The following is a 19,315-nucleotide window of genomic DNA, read 5'->3' on the forward strand; positions in this document are numbered from 1 at the left end:
TATTTCGGCTGGACATTCATTGGTCAATAATAAACCGGTTGGGCAACATCATTTGGTATGTAAATTGCTGAAAGGTATCAGAGTGGCCAATCCACCTAGACCACACTATTTACAGCTTTGGGATATGAATGTTGTTTTACCTTTTTTGACTAATTGGATGGATAATCATCTGTTATCTATGAAACAATCGTCCGAAGATGTTAACCATGTTACTCTGTTTAATATCTTGTCGCAGGGTGTCAGATATGAAAGCGTTAGATTTAGGAGGGAGGTTATTTTCCCCTTCTGGGGTTTCCTTTATTATTTCCAAGCGTACTAAATGCATGTCGTCTTCTGTGGATTACCCAGCTTTTCCACATAATGCAAATCTGTGTAAAATCAAATGTTTATATGACTATGTTTTCTGTCATTTTACAGCTCGGCAAGAATGACACTGTGTCAATCCTATGCTTAAAGATTTTGCTGTACAAATGGCAAAATACTTTGTCCCTATCTAGCTCGGCGTGGATAGCACTGTGCTGATCCTATGCTTAAAACCTTTGCTAGATAAGCAGACAATTGAGGTGAGCAAATATAGAATGTCGCTGGTGTTTCAGGGTGCTCCTTACTAGAGCTGCTCTCCACCTAAAATTGGGAACTTCCCAGAGTTCTCCTTTGTTTTTTGCACACATATATATATATATATATATATATATATATATATATATATATATATATATATATATACCTCGTAAAAAAAGTCCCGGAATGCAGGTGCTCCACACAGCGGTCCTGGGTGGGCTCCGAGAGGCCCTAATACAACCTCCTACACTCCCTTAGATATCAGGAGAACCAGGACACCTCCAATGTGAAAATGTAATTTATTTCAGCACAAACATCCAACGTGTTTTGGCAACAGCCTTACTCATGGATAAGCTACTCCTTTGTTTTTTATATATATATATATATATATATATATATATATATATATATATATATATATATATATATATATATATATATATAAAAACGTATTTACTCATTTATACTGGTTTAATGTATGTGTTTATGGTTTTATGTAAACCGAAATAAACTTATGCTGAAATGTAATTGCATCCTGAGGGCAATTTCCTTGACATGTCAGACAGCAAGTAGAACACATCATAATTATGGGTGGTTATCACTGGCATGGCATTGGCCATACCAGCTCGAAAAAACCCACAAATATCCTTTGGTTCAGCCTTCGATTTCTTGCTAAATAACACACAAAAGTACCTACTTGCCGTGCCTTGCTTTCTCTTGGCAGCAATAAACACAATATATGAGGTATCTGCGTGTGCACAGAAATCACACTTCATTGTCCTGTTGAAATTTGAAGAGGTATATATTGGGTTTTACAGTCACTTAGTAAGTAGGAAAAGTGACTACGGCATACCAAACATGCCAATGCTTTCAATAGTGATTGTGAAGGATACCCACAAAAACAAAATAGAGTCAAATGGGATATTTTAAGACTGCTTTTCAGGGCTATTGCCCGGGTAACAAAAGGTTTTGGAGATAATATTAAAATGGAGTTCATTAACTGATTGAATACTTCACGATTTTCCACACTGCACAAAAGCATTTACCAGCAGGTAATTTCAAGGGCCCGATTCAGAAAGATTTTTTTATGCACAGGCTCATCCTACGCTGACGCGTGAGTTGCCCCAGGACTAATTAACAAAGCATTTTTCATGAGTAGGCGTGTCTAACTTCAGGGATATGCGTGCCTTACTCCTGATTTAACAGGAGTAAGACTTGATTATAAAGGTCTTCATAAACATGCTTTGCTACTGGTAATTACTCACAGCACAGGAAATGCTTTTGAATCAGGCCTCGAAGCTCCTTAACAACTCACATCTAAGACAGGAGTACGATAAAGTTACTTATGGAATGGTTTGTGAATTGGGCCCAAAGTGCGTGGCTTAGTTCAAAGACAATTTTCTCGGGATCACTCGCAGTACCTCTGGTTACAGCATTGTTCCTTGCCTTGCATTCCCAGTTCGTGGCAATCATGTGCAAAACCCCAGTTCCCAGTCGTAACAATCATGTGCAAAAACTGGAGGCTACATGGGCAAGCCGTCAAAAAACTGATTTCTTGCGAAAGCAGTGAGAAGCCAATAGCCAGGCCTCTTTGCAAGTTAATGAATTGAGTGAAACAGCGGCATAGACAACTTGGCCCATGGCTGCCTATTTTGCAACTTAAGTAAAAAAAACACCCCATTACGTGTTCAGACTACACTCAATACTACTTTTCACGTTTTAGGGACAGTGCTCCAACATTTTATTCAATGACCAAAACAACACACACACTTTTTAAAACTTCCAGATGAAATGACCAAAGTCTAGTTTTAGGCACAAACAAATAGCTTGTATTCTTGGTGTAATATTATTGCAAAACTTTTTCATTTTATTGGTTCATCGACTCAAGTGTTTAGGAAGGTAAAAGGTGCATTTGTGCTCACTTATATAGCAGTCATAATCGAGAGATACGAAACGGATAAATGCTTCGACACCGCACACCCACGCCGCCTCCATCTTACCTGGGAATAAGGGGTAATGGATGCAAACTGCTGGTGAAGTTCGAGAAGCTGAATTAATTCAGCAGACTGCTTAGCTTTCTCTCCAATTAAAGAGATATATTTGTCAGGATTCTGTGCAAATTCAGATGCAGATTCCTTGGAACTGAAAATGTAAAATTTTTCATTGTGTTTTAAAATTCCAACGTCGGGATTACCTAAAGAAAATTGGGAGCAAACAGAGTAAAATTAGGTAATGTAATAAGACGGTAATTGCCATCACTGATAATGCACCTCCTTTATTCTCATTTAGGATGTGTGCAGTGGAAGTTGGCTGCAGGGCCCAACCCACCACAGGTCACTGCTGTCCAGCCTCTGGCGTGCGTATTGGGACTTACTGGCAGGGATTGTCCATTGGTTAGGTCCTGCGCCTAACCTGCAGCAAGAAGCCAACCCTCGCTTCGCATGACCTTTAAGCAGCCAAGAGGGAGAAACCCCCCCCACACATTGTTTTTTTCTCCATTTTTTAGCATTCACAATCCCATACAGCCACTTCGGCCCTTACTTAACATCAATGGATTCTGTGACTTAGAACACAACATGTTTGCCCACTGGGAGTGGGGTTTGGGAACACTGAGGCGAGGTTGGAAATTTCGGATCCTTTCTGTGGTTGGGAAACCCTGCCAAAGGGTCCACAAACCCATGGCAATTCTATTTTTTTTTTAAATTTTGGACCCAACCCACTTTAAGCTAGGGAGTGAGCAGATATTCCCCCAAACACCTTATGGCTCCTTCAGTTTTTTTTCAGGGCTAGGGGACTGAGTCCCTTGTCTTCTAACAGCAGGCACAACAAAACTTTCTAAGTTACAAATTGAAGCAAACAGAGGACTGTCGAGTACTGGTCATTCAAGTACTCATAGTCCCCTCACAAGTCTCCAACTAAATAAAAGTAATGAAGAATCCCATGTTGGATGCCAAATGCCTTTTTTGTATAGTTACTCCTATTTTTTCTGGAATGATGCTGTTGCTGTTTTTGACTCTGTAACACCGGGATATTGCTAACCAGTGCATGTTCTCTGACCCCTAAAACATGTTGAAATTAGCTACTCTCCTGGATGGCATATTTAACTTACCTATATGTTCCTAGTATGTGGTACAAAAATGTACCCAGCGCCTTTTAGTTTAATATCACTAATGGACTGCAGCACATATTGTGCCACCACTAAAGTGACATTCCAAAACATATCTCAAGGCCTGCTCATGCAGCCTGTGTATGCAGTGCTAAAATTGCTAATTCTACCTGGCAAAAAAACCTCTTGCCCAGCCTAAACCTTATTAATACCTATAGGTCACCCCTTAGATAGGCCCTAAATGGCCACAGGACATGATGCATGGTATTTAAAAAGTAGGACATGCACATTCTATGGTTTACATGTCCTGGCAGTGAATGACCTTGAAAATCGTTTTTCAATGGGTCAAGTCTGCCTCTCCCAGAGAAAAACACTGGATTACAATATAACACTTTATAATGCTAAAGTTCAGCTTCAGATTTACTAGAAGAATGATTCAAGAACTTGTTTTATTATTAATTTAATATCCAACTTAATGATAAGTCAGATTTTATACTAGTGTTTTGAAAATTAGATTTTTAGAAAGTTTTAATTTCCTGCTTGGGACAAATGTTTTTTTGTGCCAGTGTTGATTGTCACCCAGGAGCTGAATGGATCCTAGACTAGGTGTGAAGTGTCTCCCAGGGCTAAGAAATAAGGAGAAGGTTTGGCCTTAACCTGAAATAATGGCAATATGGGCTATGCCAAGCAATGTCATTAACTTCAAAGCATGCCTACCCTATCACAGGCAGATGCACCTTCACACCTGGGCCTGTCCTCTCTAATGTCTTGCTAGCCAGCCAGACCCCAGTCCCAGGGGGAGGCGAGCTGCCCCCAGAATTGGTCTGGTTTGGTGTGATCACAAGGGTGGGACTGCCCCTTATCATAGCCACACCCCTGGGTGAGCAAAAGGAGGTCTGCACAGGAGAAGGACATTTCCGTTATGTTCATGTTGGGTAGAGAGGGGTAGTTTGGGATAGTTTACAGTAAAACACACAGAAAGTGCTGCAAAGGTAGGTACGGTAACCCTTGTAAACATGTATCCCATTGGTTAGGGAGTGGCCAGTAGTTTCCCCAACATTTATGCCGACATGCTGGCACTGGGCATATGTGTGCCAACTCCGGTACCCTCTTCTGAACACTGCTGGACCTGTGGAAGACAGAAGAAGGGCTCTACCTGTTGCTGTGATCAGTGAGGAGAACCCTAAGTGCTAGACCTGCTCCTTCCTACTTGTACCCAGGACCACAAAGTGGTCTTCAAGGATCACTTGGCTGACCACCTGTTAAGCTACAGGGACAAAAAAGCTGCAAGAAGTCCACTTTCTTGAACAGCCAAGCTGACCAATTCCAATTGGACCTGCTCTAGATGCTGCTGGGGCTTATACTGGAGTGAGTTCAGACCCCTAAGGTGCTGTGGTTCTTAGATAAGTGTCAGAGTTTACTCCAGCTGCGTAACCATAAAAGCTAGCACTTAAAAACTTTTTAAAGGATTTTTGCATGTTGAACCGATCAAAGACAGGAACAAACCAGCTAAGTCAGTCAAACAAAGTTCGGTTGCTGCTGAGCCAAAGATTCAGGTTACTCTCCCTCAGAGGTTATCTGCAGCAAAAAACCTGTCTCAGCAGGATGTCACAGAGAAGGGATCCATCCTCCTATAGCCTTGCCTTCTTTATCTTGCAATTTTGCCCCTGAAGAGGAATCTGAACTCTAAAAAGTGACTAAGGGCCCGATTATGACTTGGGCGGTCAGACTGCCGGACCGCTATTGCAGCAATTGGGAGAAAGGTGCCAAGCCGGCACCATTCCGACTGCTGTATTATGACAGCACCACCGGGCTGGCGGTGTGTCTGCAGCGGTGCCACTGCAGTTACATGCTTCGGCTCCTAAAGTGAGCCTGAAGCACATGCCACCTCAGTGCAGCACAAAATGCACATTGGGCACACTGTGTGCCATGCACAATGTTGTGCTTGCTTGGCACACAGCATGCACCAACGATGCAGGCATGGGGGGCACAACAGGTGCCCGCAGCCACACTGCCTAAATGGGCAAAATCGCCCTGGGGCTCTGTTTGGACCCCTTCCCAGCCTTTCTGCCGAGCTTTTCATGGTGGGATTAAAACGGGTCGTGATTATCACAACGGTGCCGACATCAGCACCGCTGTGATAGATCACGCCTTCCCCGACCTCCACCGCTGGGGATCTAGGATCCTGGCGGTTGCAGTGGACTTGCGGTTGTCCGACCACCATCTTCATAATCTGGCAGTCGGACTATCAAGGAGGCAGTGGTCGGACCACCACTGTGGGTAAGGCGGTCCCAGGACCGCTGAACTCGTAATCAGGCCCTAAGTCTGAAGGTAGAAATCTTCACTGGGCGAAGGCACCAAAAGTATCCAGATAGTAAGGGAACATCCTAAGGCACAAATCTTGAATTTCTCCCACCCTGAGCCTTCCTGCCAAAACTCAACGGCTTCACTAGGACTTGGGTGGCTATCTGCCCTTGTGGAATGCATCATGGCCACATACCGCTGCCTAGCCCCACTGAGGAATATTTTACCTCCATTTCAGAGACTTAAGGCCTCATTACGAGTTTGGCGGTCTGAAAACCGCCAAAGCTTGCGGTAGCCACACTCCTGATGGTCGGGCCACCAGAGGACTGCTGCCACCGCCAGGACCATGGGTCACGACAGGGTGGCGGAGGTCAGAACCGTGGTCAGCCACGGCGGTGCCCATGACAGCACTACCATGCTGATCACGAGTCCACTTTCTGCCAGCCCGCTATGGAAAGGCTGGCGGAAAGCGAGTGCTGAGGACCACATGGTGGCCGCTGCACTTCCCATGCCCTTTGGGGAGCTGAGGCTGAGGCTGATGCAGTGGCACTGTTTCCGCCAGGCTGAACAGTGGAAATGTCGTATTACAATGTTTCTGCTGGTCAGCCCGGTGGAAACATTGTAACACAACAGGGGTGAAGCTGCTGGCATGAGGGCAGCCTCGTGCCTGCGAGTTTGGCAGTCCGACAGCTGGAACACCAAACTCGTTATGAGCCCCTAGGTCTGAAGGTAAAACTTCTGACCAGGATGAATCTGCCTTCTGTATCCGACACATGCTCCATCACGGTCAGCCTTAAACCTTACACCTGTTCCAGCCTAGCGTGACCTGTTGCCACTGGTTGGCGCTTTGCACTTTTTGGCTCTAAGTTTTGCTAAAACTTTCAAACTTCATATCTACTGTACTCCTTATTGGATTTGTGTAATTTTGTTCATTAAAATATTCTCTATTTTTATAAATTGGAGTGGGATTTCTATTGTGCTGTGGTTTTGTCTTTTTAACTGCTTTGGTATTCTTAAATGCTTTGCATATTTTATTAAGTTAAACCTGTCCACTCTGTGCCATAGCTACCACTGGTTCAGCTCAGGTTTAAATTACTGAAACCTTTACTGGACCTAACAAGGATGGTGCCATTATTACTTGTGGTGGACTACCATCCACACCAACTGATAATCCACTTTCTCACAACGAAAGATGCATCTTATAAAGTGCTGGTGCTTGTGTGCAAAAACGAAAAAGAGTGAGTGATGCAGTCACTCAGATACCAACATTTCTCCCTGGGCTTATCATGTTTTCCAGCTGATTAGATTGCCGGGTACGTGATCCCAGGTTTGGGTTTGGAAATCTGAAATGGAGAACGGGAGAAACAGCTAATTCTTTTTTGAACTTGGGTCCGCAGATGCTATGTGAACTATGGTTTGAGGACCGCACACCAAGTAATGGTATTTCTCTAACTTTTTACCCCTTTTAACTCCATTGGACCCATTGTTGTAACACTAATTACCAGAAAATTACTTAACGGGCCAACACCAAAACAAGGCAAAGACACTTCCTTGAGTGAAATTCTACTTTCACCCCAAGTTTGGTGTAACTCCATTCAGCCCTTTTATCTGTAGAGGTCAGCCAACTAGCCCGTCGGAGTTATGATGGGAAAAGTGACATTTTTGTCCCAAACACTTTTTCCCCACTCCCTTGCTGGATCTGAACAAAACTTGCCAAGCTTGCCAAACCCAAATCGGATAACCTTTTATTTAATTTTTAAATTTCGAGCAGCTTCACCAACTGGTGCCAAAGTTTCTAAGAAAACAAATAAAGTGTTTTCAATCGAAACCCTGACCTAACTATTACAACACACTGAGTATGACCAGTCTGTAGTATGTAAAGATACATTACAGGTAACTATATAATATGGTTCAGTATTGCCATCATGAGGTTCTGGTGACACAATAAACCACAAGATTGAAGACTGAGTTGTTTGTATATGTCACCAGAACCCTGCCATGGCAATACTGGACCATATTTACTGTTCCTTGTTAAGTATTTTTTATATAATAGATGCCAGCCTGCAATTTGTGTACAAAGCCTGTCTTCAGTTTCCTTATTTCAGCTGAGGTGTGATTTCACTAGTCACCACCTAAGCCTAAATGACATAGCTGCTCAACTGTAATAACACTTGTAAGCTGAGTTTTGCTATCATAATGCCTCTTGCCAGAGCCAGCAACCAAGCTGGAAGACAGGGCAAAAGTATAATTACAGCTGCAGTTCAAATAACAAAAAACAGAGAATTGACTTGTCATTCTTCTGATTTTTTTTTAACAAAATGAACAGTGATCAGCAGAAGGAGATATTTTTGGCAATAAGTTTAGTTTTTGGATGTGATAGGTCATAAAAGGAAAGAATCACTCTGCATTTTTCTGTATATTCTGAGCTACAGCATTTTTTAAAATCGGATTTACATGAAACAGAATCTAATATAAATTTTCATGTCTGTACCCATGCTATCTCTTTCATAGGAAAGAGCAAGACACTGAGGACTTTAGAGATTGTGGGAAGCTCAACAGTATGACCATGTATTATAAAGGGATAAAATACCTTATGACGTACCTTAAGAGGATATTGAAAGTCAACTCGGAGATCAATAACCTTATAAAAGAACTCAGCGTTTAGCCTCATTCCTCTATGTCGGTCTTGGGAACTTCCTCCTTACTTTCCCCTCCAGTTCAAGCAACACGGGTAAAAGCATTGGACACTGAAGAGGTTAGATCTACAATTCCCACTCCAATCTAAGCTGCACCGGGGAAGGTGTTGGAGTTTGAAGGGGGTACATTTACTATTCCCACACCAATGTAAGCTACAATAGGAAGGTGCTGGACTTAAACAGGGGTGAATTTACTATTCCTATTCCAATCTATTTTACATTGGAAAAAACAATAGATATTAAAGGGGTTCAATTTATATAGATATTGAAGGGGTTACATTTACTATTCCCACTTAAATTTAAGCTACATTAGAAAAAAAGCATTACACTTTATTGTTTGTGAATAATCTACACCTGATTTCATAAAAGCACACATCCATAAAAGCAGGAAATAAAAAACTAAATACATATAAAATAATATGTTAATTAAAAAAAACATAATTAAAATAACATAATAATAAAACATTTCAAAGTGAAAACATAAAAAATAATTTTAAGAATATGTAAGATTATTACAAAAACATAATTATCAACTAATATACTCATTTTGCAACAACAAAATATCAACATTAAGACTAACCCATCTTGTCCAAAAGTATATCAAAATAAAAAAATAAAAAATAATGAGTATGTTTAAAAAAGAAAACATAATGTAAAAAATCTCAGAAATATCCAAATAAAAAAATATTTTATTTTAATATAACATCTATATGTGTAATATTACATAATGTAAAGAGAAGCTATTTTCTATGAACAAATAATCAAATAATTTCGAAAATGTAACATTACAATTAATAACATTTACACATATATATTTTTTAATTGTATTATTTTTTTCAGAACAAATTTAAAATTACTCCCCACACTTGTACCTGTAAACCCTACATCCTGCTAATCAACAAATGTAAAACATAAACACCTACATAAACAAACTACACCAGTACATATAATACATACATTCTAAATATATTCCCAAATAAAAATGTAGGTTAAAGAAAAAATGTAAAACACCATACAAAAACTATCCACCCAATTCCTCCTCTCTTAGAAAGAAAAAAAAAAAGAAAAAAAATATAATTTATATATAACACAATGATATCAATAAACAATATAACATACAACTATTATAAATACAATATTATTAACAACAATAATAAGAACAACACTAAAAATCAATATTATTCCCTACAATATTCCTGACGAGGATACTTTTGATGTCATGGTGTATGAACCCCATGATATAATGGTGAAATGATATTTCAAAGTCGATATTTTGGACAAACTTTAGAAATACAGGTAACATTATGCTGGTGCCTTTCTGGACAGAGCACCCAAAAAGCACTTTTCACATATGCTGGCAACATTAATGTGGGAATTTTGTGGGAATTTTGGACACCTTTGGATAATACTCCTCAATGCCAGTACCTCATGTCATCTACAATTGCATGATAGAAATGGTCCATGACTAATTTCTAGCCTATGTACTCTATTTCTAGTGCATACGAAACACGAGCAGTCATATACAGAGGGGCAACACTGTTATCATGCCTGACGGAACTGTAAGTGTTGGCCAAACAGGAATATGCTATGTAGTGAGAACTGTCACAGTGCAGACTTTTATATCTTGCTTGTGTGTCCTACATCCGTATCATGGACATTTGTTCCTGCACGTTTGTGGCTCTGGCAGTGTATATGAGTCAACTCAAGATCACCAAGTAGAAATCTCTCACTTGAGAGCACTGTAGACCATGGACTGGCATAGTCTGTTGTCGAAAGACAGCTACTGTGTTTCACCTTTCATTCACCTCCCAAAGAAACTATATACACGCTATTTTCATGCATCACCCCATCCACAAACAAAACTGACTAAAGAAACCTTACAAAATGATGATGAGGAACAGAGAAACACAGAGTGTCGTCTTCTCCACTTATCATGCATTAGAAAAGTTTATACATTTTTGATTAATTCAACATACCAGGCAAAAGAAGTCCATCCTGCGCAGCTAGAGTATATCCACAAAACCCATGATACTGAATAGGAAGTCTCTCAAAGTTAGCTGTGTTTTCTGGGAAAAACCACTCTTGATCTTTGAAATCAGTAACATTAATTCGCTTTCCTGCAGAGAAAAACAAAGAATTTTGATCTACGAATGTCTTACAATTTAAAAATTGGCAATACTTTAAGTGTTATACTTAAATTGTTAGAAATGGAATAACATTGAGTTTAGATTTGTCATCAGAGGGACCAGTTTCCTGAAGCCAATGAAAGAGGGGAAACACATGTAGAAGCCTGTTGAAAATGACAAAACACACATTGATTTACAAGCAGACCGATACTTACTTGCAAAATGATGCAGTGGTGGATGTGAAGTTGAGTATTATTAGAAAATCCTCCAATTCTACGGGAAATGCTACATCAAGAGTGAACCACCAGCTAAATAAAGGCGGGAAACGTCCACCAGTGAATTTCCCTCCAGAATTTTGAGAATGTATATTTACTACCTAAATGAGACCCTTAATGTCCCTGGCGCAGAGCAGGGGTTTACTATCTATATGAAGCAGGGCATTGTGGTGTGCAACTATATTAACTGAATGAAAAGTAATATTATAAATACAGTGTTGCCATCTTTGAATTGTCTTGCAAAAAATCATATTGTGAATACAGTTTCTGTAAAAACAAATACCAGTGGTAGATTTTGCTAGGACAATAGTTTGGTGAAGGTATATCTTCAGTACCAATGCACATGCCCTTACCTCAGTCACATTGCTGACAGGCTGCTTAGTTGCGTTTCTTGTCAATTCAGCCATATTTCTTTGGGCAGTTCAAGTAATGGTGGTAAACGTTCCAGAAGATCTCCACAGGCCTTGCGTATTTAACAAAATGGGAAAGGATGAAAGCAAGAAAATAACATCCAGAGGGACCCCAGTATTTGATGAGATCTCTTACAATTGTCCTGGAACCATAAAAAGGGTCAAATCTTGTGAAACCCACTGATTAAAAAAATAAATCTACTCTACAAAACAATGACTCTACCAGTGTCCTCCACTGAGATCTCATTTTTCTGTTATTTTCTTTTTTTCTACAATCCAGATGAATGATAGACTTACAGAGAACAGTTCTGCTTCAGAATAACTAGAGTTTCCTGCTTTCGTTGTTTAGGTTTTGTGAATGTCAGTGGGCAGATTCCAGTGTTTTCAAAACTTCTGAAACGTAAATGTTATCTGTGTTCATAAATTTCAGAGACACAAAATTTTACTTGAGACTATTTGCTTTCATTGGTTATAAAAGACATTAGCGATACCATGTTTACTGGTGCAGGCCCATCTTTAACACAAGGTGATTTACATATCATTTTTTCACTTCAATTTTTGATGAAATACATCTTTGCTGTTTGTAGAGGGATTGTAATTCTGAGATGGTCCATCTCACACAATACTTTCCTCAGATAATTTCGGCCAGTTAAACCATCTCAAATTTACTGAGGGGAAAAATACCTAGTTAATATTCACACACAACACATTGCGTGCACAAAAGCACCCATTCCCCACGTATTTCCTCATTTTCACGAGTGACACTCATAATGTGAGGTATTAAATGCTAATGTTAAATACAAAACACTGTAAATCAAAAGGGTTCAATCCCTATAACTTACAGCAAGCAACAAATCTGGGCATGCAGCCTGTGTAGACCAATTTCATATCAGATTGTGTGACTGCCAAATTGACATCTGCCACTTTTAGTGGTAAACAGAAGAGTCCGGATGTATCAAACGGTTTTTCCCAAATAAAAGTCTATGCAAAAATGCTTTATTTTATGTTAATAAGATTTATAGAGCGCACAAATACCCTAAGGTTTCTATGTGCTAGAAGCATTGCAATCCTGAGACAAATTGGGTCAGCCTGGATCGATTAATAGGAAAACAGACAAGTTAAATATTCCATCTAGCATATGGTCAGTTAAGTGTGTGGAATTAGTAACTAGCTGCGTCAATCCTAAATTGTTCATAGTTTCCAGCAGTGTTACTGTATCTCTATGTAATGTTGCCTCGAGGTAAAAATTAAAATTGCCCAGTATAGTAGTGTATTTAGCACATGCAGTAGATTCAAGCAGTGCCGGTAAGCTGTTTAAGAATTTGGCTCTGGGGCCTGGAGGACGGAAGAGGAGGGTACCTTGAAAGGATTGTTTAGTGTTGAGTTTAACATTAAACATAAAGGCCTCACACCCTGGGAAAGGAATTACTTCAAACGTTGCTAAGATGCGGTCACAAAATATCAAGGCTAGGCCACCTACCCTTATGGCTACTCTATCCAGTCTGTAGACTGACTTGCCAACTGGGACTGATGACACCAAGTCTGGGTAGTAGCTGCATCTGCCCGGTTTCAGTAATAGACAAAAGGTCAAGCTTCTGATCGTCGATGAAGTCAGAGACCTCTAGTTTGTGTTTAGGGAGGGAGTGGGCGTTGATAAGAGAGCAACGCAAATTAGGTATCACCTGTAATGAGTAAGATTTATGAGAGGCGGAGTGAGTGCCCAGAGGTCTGACCGCTAGTTGGCAGAGTAAGGTGATATCTGCAGTTAAGACACTTATCTTCTGAAACTGATGAGATAGCCAAAACTAAATTAATGAGGATACATTTGGTGGTAGGATTGACTCTGTTAAGGGCAAGGATTTCCTCACCGCAGTAAGAATATTTAGCAGCTTGAGTATTTACCGAAGGAGCAGGGGTCCTGTGCAATTTGGGCGCGGATGGACTTTCCTTTGGTGCGCTAGTGGCGCAGATGCATTAGCTGGTGATTTAAATGTGCTTCCATAAAGGGGGCGTGGCAGAGCGTCCATCCTGCCGAGCGTGATCACGAAAAGCAGTGGGCAAATAAAATGAGTGCAGAAACTGGGGTCCAGCAACCCCTACAATTCTAACAGGCTCCCCTGTGCGGAGGTGTTTACTGGTAAATGAAAGGTAAGCTAACCACACCATGTGAACACAAAAGAACATAAAATGACTACAACGGGAGAGCACTCCCTTCTAATATGGTGTCCAAGCTATTGGAGCCAGGTAAATCCACAAACACGGCATCTAGTGCCTGCAAGTAAATCAAAGCACCTGACCTGGAGCTCAGGAGGAGCTGCACAGACGGGTTAGTTGGGGATTTAAATGTGTTTCCATAAAGGGGGCGTGGCAGTGCGCCAACCTGTTGAGTGTGATCACCAAAAGCAGTGGGCAAATCATGAGTGCAAACACTGGGGTCTGTTCTGATCTGCAATAAATGCACAGCAAAGAAAACAAACACGCTGTATATCATGCCGCACTGGAATCGCGGGTAACACATCTCTACTCCCGCGCTCCAACGTTTATTTTTTATTACACCCCTCCTCCGGAAGTCCTTTTCCCTTCCAGGTAGGTGTTCCGTGGTCGGTCTCAAAACAACTAGACCGTCACGGAACATTACATCCCTCCCCAAGTTGGATCAAAAGTTGTTCTGCACACAAAGGGGGTTATTCTAACTTTGGAGGAGGTGTTAATCCGTCCCAAAAGTGACGGAAAAGTGACGGATTTACCACCAGCCGTATTACGAGTCCATTATATCCTATGGAACTCGTAATACGGCTGGTGGTATATCCGTCACTTTACCGTCACTTTTGGGACGGATTAACACTCCTCCAAAGTTAGAATAACCCCCAAAGTCTTTTAGCTTCTGGCTGGGTGGCAGATTGGGTCTCAAATTGTACCTCCCCGTCTGGGATCTGGTCTCCCCTCCCTGGGTCGCTGGGGCAACACTCACTGGTTGTCTCAAACTGCTTGGTCCAGCCGCCGGTGGCAGTTCACTCTCACAATTTTGTTCAGGGTTCTCGGTGGCTGAACAGTCAGGGAATTGATCCTCCACTTCCTGATCACCGGAAATCTCCCCAAACGTTGCTTTGTTAAACCACAAGATGTTCCGTGTCACCTGATCACTCCCTTTCTCTGCTGTCACCATGGTCCCGGACACCCTTGTCACTGTCCATATCCCAGGTTCATAAGGTGTGCGGAATTTCCATCCAGGCTTCTGATCTTTGACAATCACCTGGTCGCCGATTCAAATGTCTCTTCTCCTGGCCCGCCTTCCTCTGCTCAATTTATCATTGACTTCTTTCATCTTGGCTTGTGTCTGCTTCGGGTGATAGGGGGTGGGTTTCCACCCGGGGGCAGTAGGGATGGTATCTCGCCTTGGCCCGGCAAGCATCAGCGACCAAGGAGTCTGGCTGGTTGTACAGCGAGGGGTTCCTCTGTATTCTCGTAAAAATGGATGAAGGCTGAGTTCCGGGTCAGCGATTTCTAATACGGCAATTCTAAGGGCCTTGTTAAGCATGCGCATGAACCACTCAACGCCTCCGTTGGCTTGAGGCCATAGCGGCGTGATTCTTCTGTGCCTGATACCCAAACGCCTCATCATGTCCTGAAATTCATTCCCGTGGAAGGGTAGCCCATTGTCGATCTTAATTTCCTCCGGCGGACCAAACATGGCAAAAATCCTTTCAAGAGCTGGACCCACCTGTGTGAAAGCAGTGGACGCGATGACCTCAGCGATGGGATACTTAGAATACCCATCTATGAGCGCCAGGGTGGTCCTGCTGTCCGGAAAACTTCCGAAGTCCAGACTGACCTGGGCCAAGGGTTTTGTACAGGCTTCTTCTGTCAGGATTGGGGCTGGAGCTTCTGGGCTAGCGGTTACCTGACATGCTGGGCATTGTTGCACGCATTGGTCCACTCCCTCTTCGAGTCCAGGGAACCACACCTTTTCTCGCATACCCGCCTTCATTTTGTCATTCCTTGATGGCCTCCATGGGCTAATAGGATCACACGATGTTGTAGTTGGCTGGGTATTACGAGTCGGTGCCCTCGAAGAAGAAGACCATCTGCTGTCGAGCTTAGCTCATTCCGGACTCGCCATAATTTTGTTAGACGCTCCCGCTCAGCTGGGGTCTACTGATCCGTGTTCCGGAGGAACTGGTGCCATGACCCGCCTTCCAGCGCCTGCTTCACGTGCAGCAGCACCGCATCTTCAAGGATCGCTTCTGAGATCTCCTTCGTGCTGAGGGTTTTGGGACAACTCCTCTGGGCGAGCGCATGCACATGTGCCTCAGTGTCTGCCTCGTCTTAATTGGGGACTTGAGTCTGGTCTGGAGGGTGCAGAGACAGGAAGTCCGTGGGGTTCTTGGCCCCTGGTTGGTACACCACCTCCATGCCATAGTGTTGCAGCTGGATGGCCCATCTTTTAATCCGTGGAGGTGGATGTGGTGCACTCCTCTTGAACAGGGGGACAAGTGGTTGATGGTCTGTGACCACTCGGAAAGGTCTTCCTTGGAGGTATAGGTGGAAATGCCTGCACGCCCATTTGATTGCCAGGGCTTCCCTCTCGGTCTGGGAGTAATGTTGCTCTGTTGGCGTCAAAGCTTTACTGGTGTACGTTAAGGGAGCCCACCGACCTAGTTTGCTTTCTTGGGCCAGCACTGCCCCGAGGCCTACTGGGCTTGCATCAACAGTCAGTTCGGTCTTCTACACCGGGTCAAAATATGCCATCGTAGTGTCACACAGGAGAGCCTTTTTGAGTTCTTGGAACGCTTCTTCTTCTCGGTTCCCCCATGCCCACGGTGGGTCCGCTTTCGTGAGGGCTCGGAGTGGCTCTGACAGCGTGGCCAGTCTTGGGATGAATCTGCCACAATATGTTACCATTCCCAAGAAGCTACTCACTTCAGTCACAGTTTTTGGGGCGGGGGCTTTTCTGATGGCGCTGGATTTTGGGGGATCTACTTGGATGCCTTCCTGGCTGAAGACATATCCGAAAAATTCTAGTTCTGTCTAGAAGAAAACGCACTTGTCTCGATGGAGAGTAAGACCAAGTTCCGGCAATCTTTTGAGGATGTCTCTCACCTGCCGATGGTGGTCTTCAGCCGTTGCGGAGTAAATCAGTATATCATCACTTAAGTTCATTACGCCGTGTAAGCCTGACAAGGTTTGTCGAATGGCATCTTGAAATACCTCCGCCGCTGATGATACGCAAAAACTCAGGCGCTTGTACCTTCTCAGCCCAAGGAGTGTCGAAAACGTGGTGATGTACCTGCTTTCCTCCACCAGTCGGAGTTGGTGATATCCGGCGTTTAGGTCTAATTTGGAAAACCACCTAGATCCTTTTAAATCAGCTATTATATCATCTATAGTTGGTGTAATATGCCTTTCATGCTTAATGGCCTGGTTAGGCAACCTCATGTCGATGCAGAGGCGAATTTTTCCTGGTTGCTTTGGCTTCTTCGCGATTACCATGGGCGATACCCAGGGAGTGGGGCCGGATACCTTTTCAATGACTCCCTGTTCTTCAAGGTTGGCCAGTTCTTGTTCTACGAGGGGTCTTAAATGAAATGGTATTCGCGGGTGTCGTAATGCAACCGGCTTCACAGCATTGTCAATGTGTAGCTTGATCGGGGCAGCTTTAAGGCAGCCAAGGCCTGCAAATAGTTCGGGGAATTCTTTTAGCATGTTGTCGATTTGGCACGACCGTATACTTCTTGCAAACGTCACTAGACCCAGCTCCTCTGCCGCTTGACTGCCAAGCAGCGTGTCCGCCTCTCTGTTGACCACATGGAATGTAGTGTCTATCATTCTTCTCTCCACCTACACTGCTACTGCCATGCATCCTTTTAGCGGTTGAGGTGTGCGACTTCCGTAGGTGAATATTTTGGTGCTTGATGGTGCCAAGGGTGGAGGGGGTTGGAGGCGGCGATATTGTTGCACTCCCATTACATCGACTGAGGCTCCTGTGTCTATGAGGGCTTTGACAGGGAATCCTGCTACTTCAATCATGCACGTGGGCTGAGGTTGCCTGTGCCTCTTTAAATCATTTGTAAATGATATTAGAGATACTTCTCCCTCTTCGTCTTCTCCTGGGGATGAGTCCTCTAATGCATGGCGTGACAATGGGTAATTTGCTCCCGTGTCATATGGTCATCTAGTGATAGTTGTTTGACTGCTCTGGTAGGTGGATGCCTGCCTCTTGATCCTCTTCCTCTCACTCCTCCTTTGCAGACAGCTGCGAAGTGATTCAATTTTCTGCAGTTGGAACATGTCCTCCCTTGCGCCGGCCAGTCTCTTGGGTTGTGTTCATCTCTCCCACAGTATTCACATCGTCCCCGTGATTTGGTGGGGGTATATTGCCTAGTTTTCCTCCTTGTTTGCGACAATTGGACTGTGTCGGCACGTTCTCTCGCCACCGAGAGATCATGGGACCATGCCATGATCAATATCTCATCCAGAGTTATGTTTGGTTGTCTCAGTATTAGCCCTTTTAGTGTCTTGTTTCTGCATTCCTGTATTATTTATGCCTGTACCTCTTTCTGTTGATCATCGTCGGTGCACGTACTTGCCAGTTCCCAGAGGAGAGCGTAAAACTGGTCGATGAACTCTCCTTCTCTCTGTCTTGCTTGCCGTAGTTTGAATCTTTCGAAACCTGGGTTCAGTTGTGGATCGAAATGTGCATTCAAGGCCCTCACCGCCGCCTCGTAGTCATGGGCACCTGTGTTTGGTAGGTGTCTGAAGAGTTTGTATATTTCGTCACCCACAAAGTGTAGGAGCAACGACCTCTTGACTTCTCTATCCTTCTCACGGGTGGCCACAAAATAGTTCTCCAGGCACTCAACCCACACCTTCCATCTAGGTGACGCTGTGGCGGGATCTGCAAGCTCACTGAACGGTGGTAGTGCGCCTGTCATTGTGTATTGTGGCAGTTGATGGGTGGCAGGCGCTGGTTCATCGGCCATAATGAATGTGTTATGTGTGCTCGTTGTCTCAGGCTCACCTCTCTCAGTCTGTTGTGTCGTGGTTTGTCACAAGCTGTTGACGTTTTGGTTGGTGCAGTGTCACTTTGTGATGTGCTGGAGTGTGACGTTTTCATTACTTCTCCCTCCTGGGTTTGGTGTCGGTGTAGCCCCCTGATGTGGGTCTTGACACGCTCATCTGCCTCTTCCTAGCAGGTATTCATGCGCAGCACGTGGTCCCGAATCTGTGCGTCCTGCGTCTTATCTGGACACTTGTCTGGGCAGCTAGCTCACAGTCTCACTATCCGTAGCCCAAATAGCAGCAGCAGGTGTCCTCGTGGGTGATCTGGCCTTCTCCTCGTACATACGCCACAGCGAGTGTCAACAGGTGTGTCAGAGACCACCTTCGTCACCAGTGTTCTGATCTGCAATAAATGCACAGCAAAGAAAACAAACACACACGCTGTATATCCACCCGCATTGGAGTCGCGGGTAACATATCTCTACTCCTGCGCTCTGACGTTTATTTTTTATTACACTCCTCCTCCGGAAGTCCTTTTCCCTTCCGGGTAGGTGTTCCGTGGCTGGTCTCAAAACAACTAGACCATCACGGAACATTACAGGGTCCAGCAACCCCTACAGTTCTAACAGGCTCTCCTGTACCCAGCTGTATACTGGTAAATGAAAGGTAAGATAACCAAAGCGTGTGAACACAAAAAAAACATTAAATAAATAAAACGGGAGAGCACTCCCTTCTAATAGGGTGTCCAAACTACTGGAGCCAGGCAACTCCACAAACACGGTACCTAGTGCCTACAAGTAAATAAAAGTGGGCTGACCAGGACAGCTCAGAAGGAGCT

General features: G+C 43.4%; 1 protein-coding gene across 3 annotated transcripts in view; it reads right to left on the bottom strand.

Moving 5' to 3' along the window:
* CFAP206 (cilia and flagella associated protein 206) overlaps positions 1 to 19,315 on the bottom strand; it is a 357,566-nt gene that overhangs the window by 85,528 nt on the left and 252,723 nt on the right. For all 3 annotated transcript variants that reach the window (XM_069235563.1, XM_069235562.1, XM_069235560.1), the window contains exons 10-11: positions 10,644 to 10,784; positions 2,562 to 2,755 (exon numbers count right to left, since the gene is read on the bottom strand). In XM_069235563.1, the coding sequence (XP_069091664.1) occupies positions 2,562 to 2,755; positions 10,644 to 10,784 (335 nt within the window). The remainder of the gene's footprint in view (positions 1 to 2,561; positions 2,756 to 10,643; positions 10,785 to 19,315) is intronic.

The sequence above is a fragment of the Pleurodeles waltl genome, chromosome 5 (genome assembly GCF_031143425.1).
Source record: "Pleurodeles waltl isolate 20211129_DDA chromosome 5, aPleWal1.hap1.20221129, whole genome shotgun sequence".
Taxonomy (NCBI): domain Eukaryota; kingdom Metazoa; phylum Chordata; class Amphibia; order Caudata; family Salamandridae; genus Pleurodeles; species Pleurodeles waltl.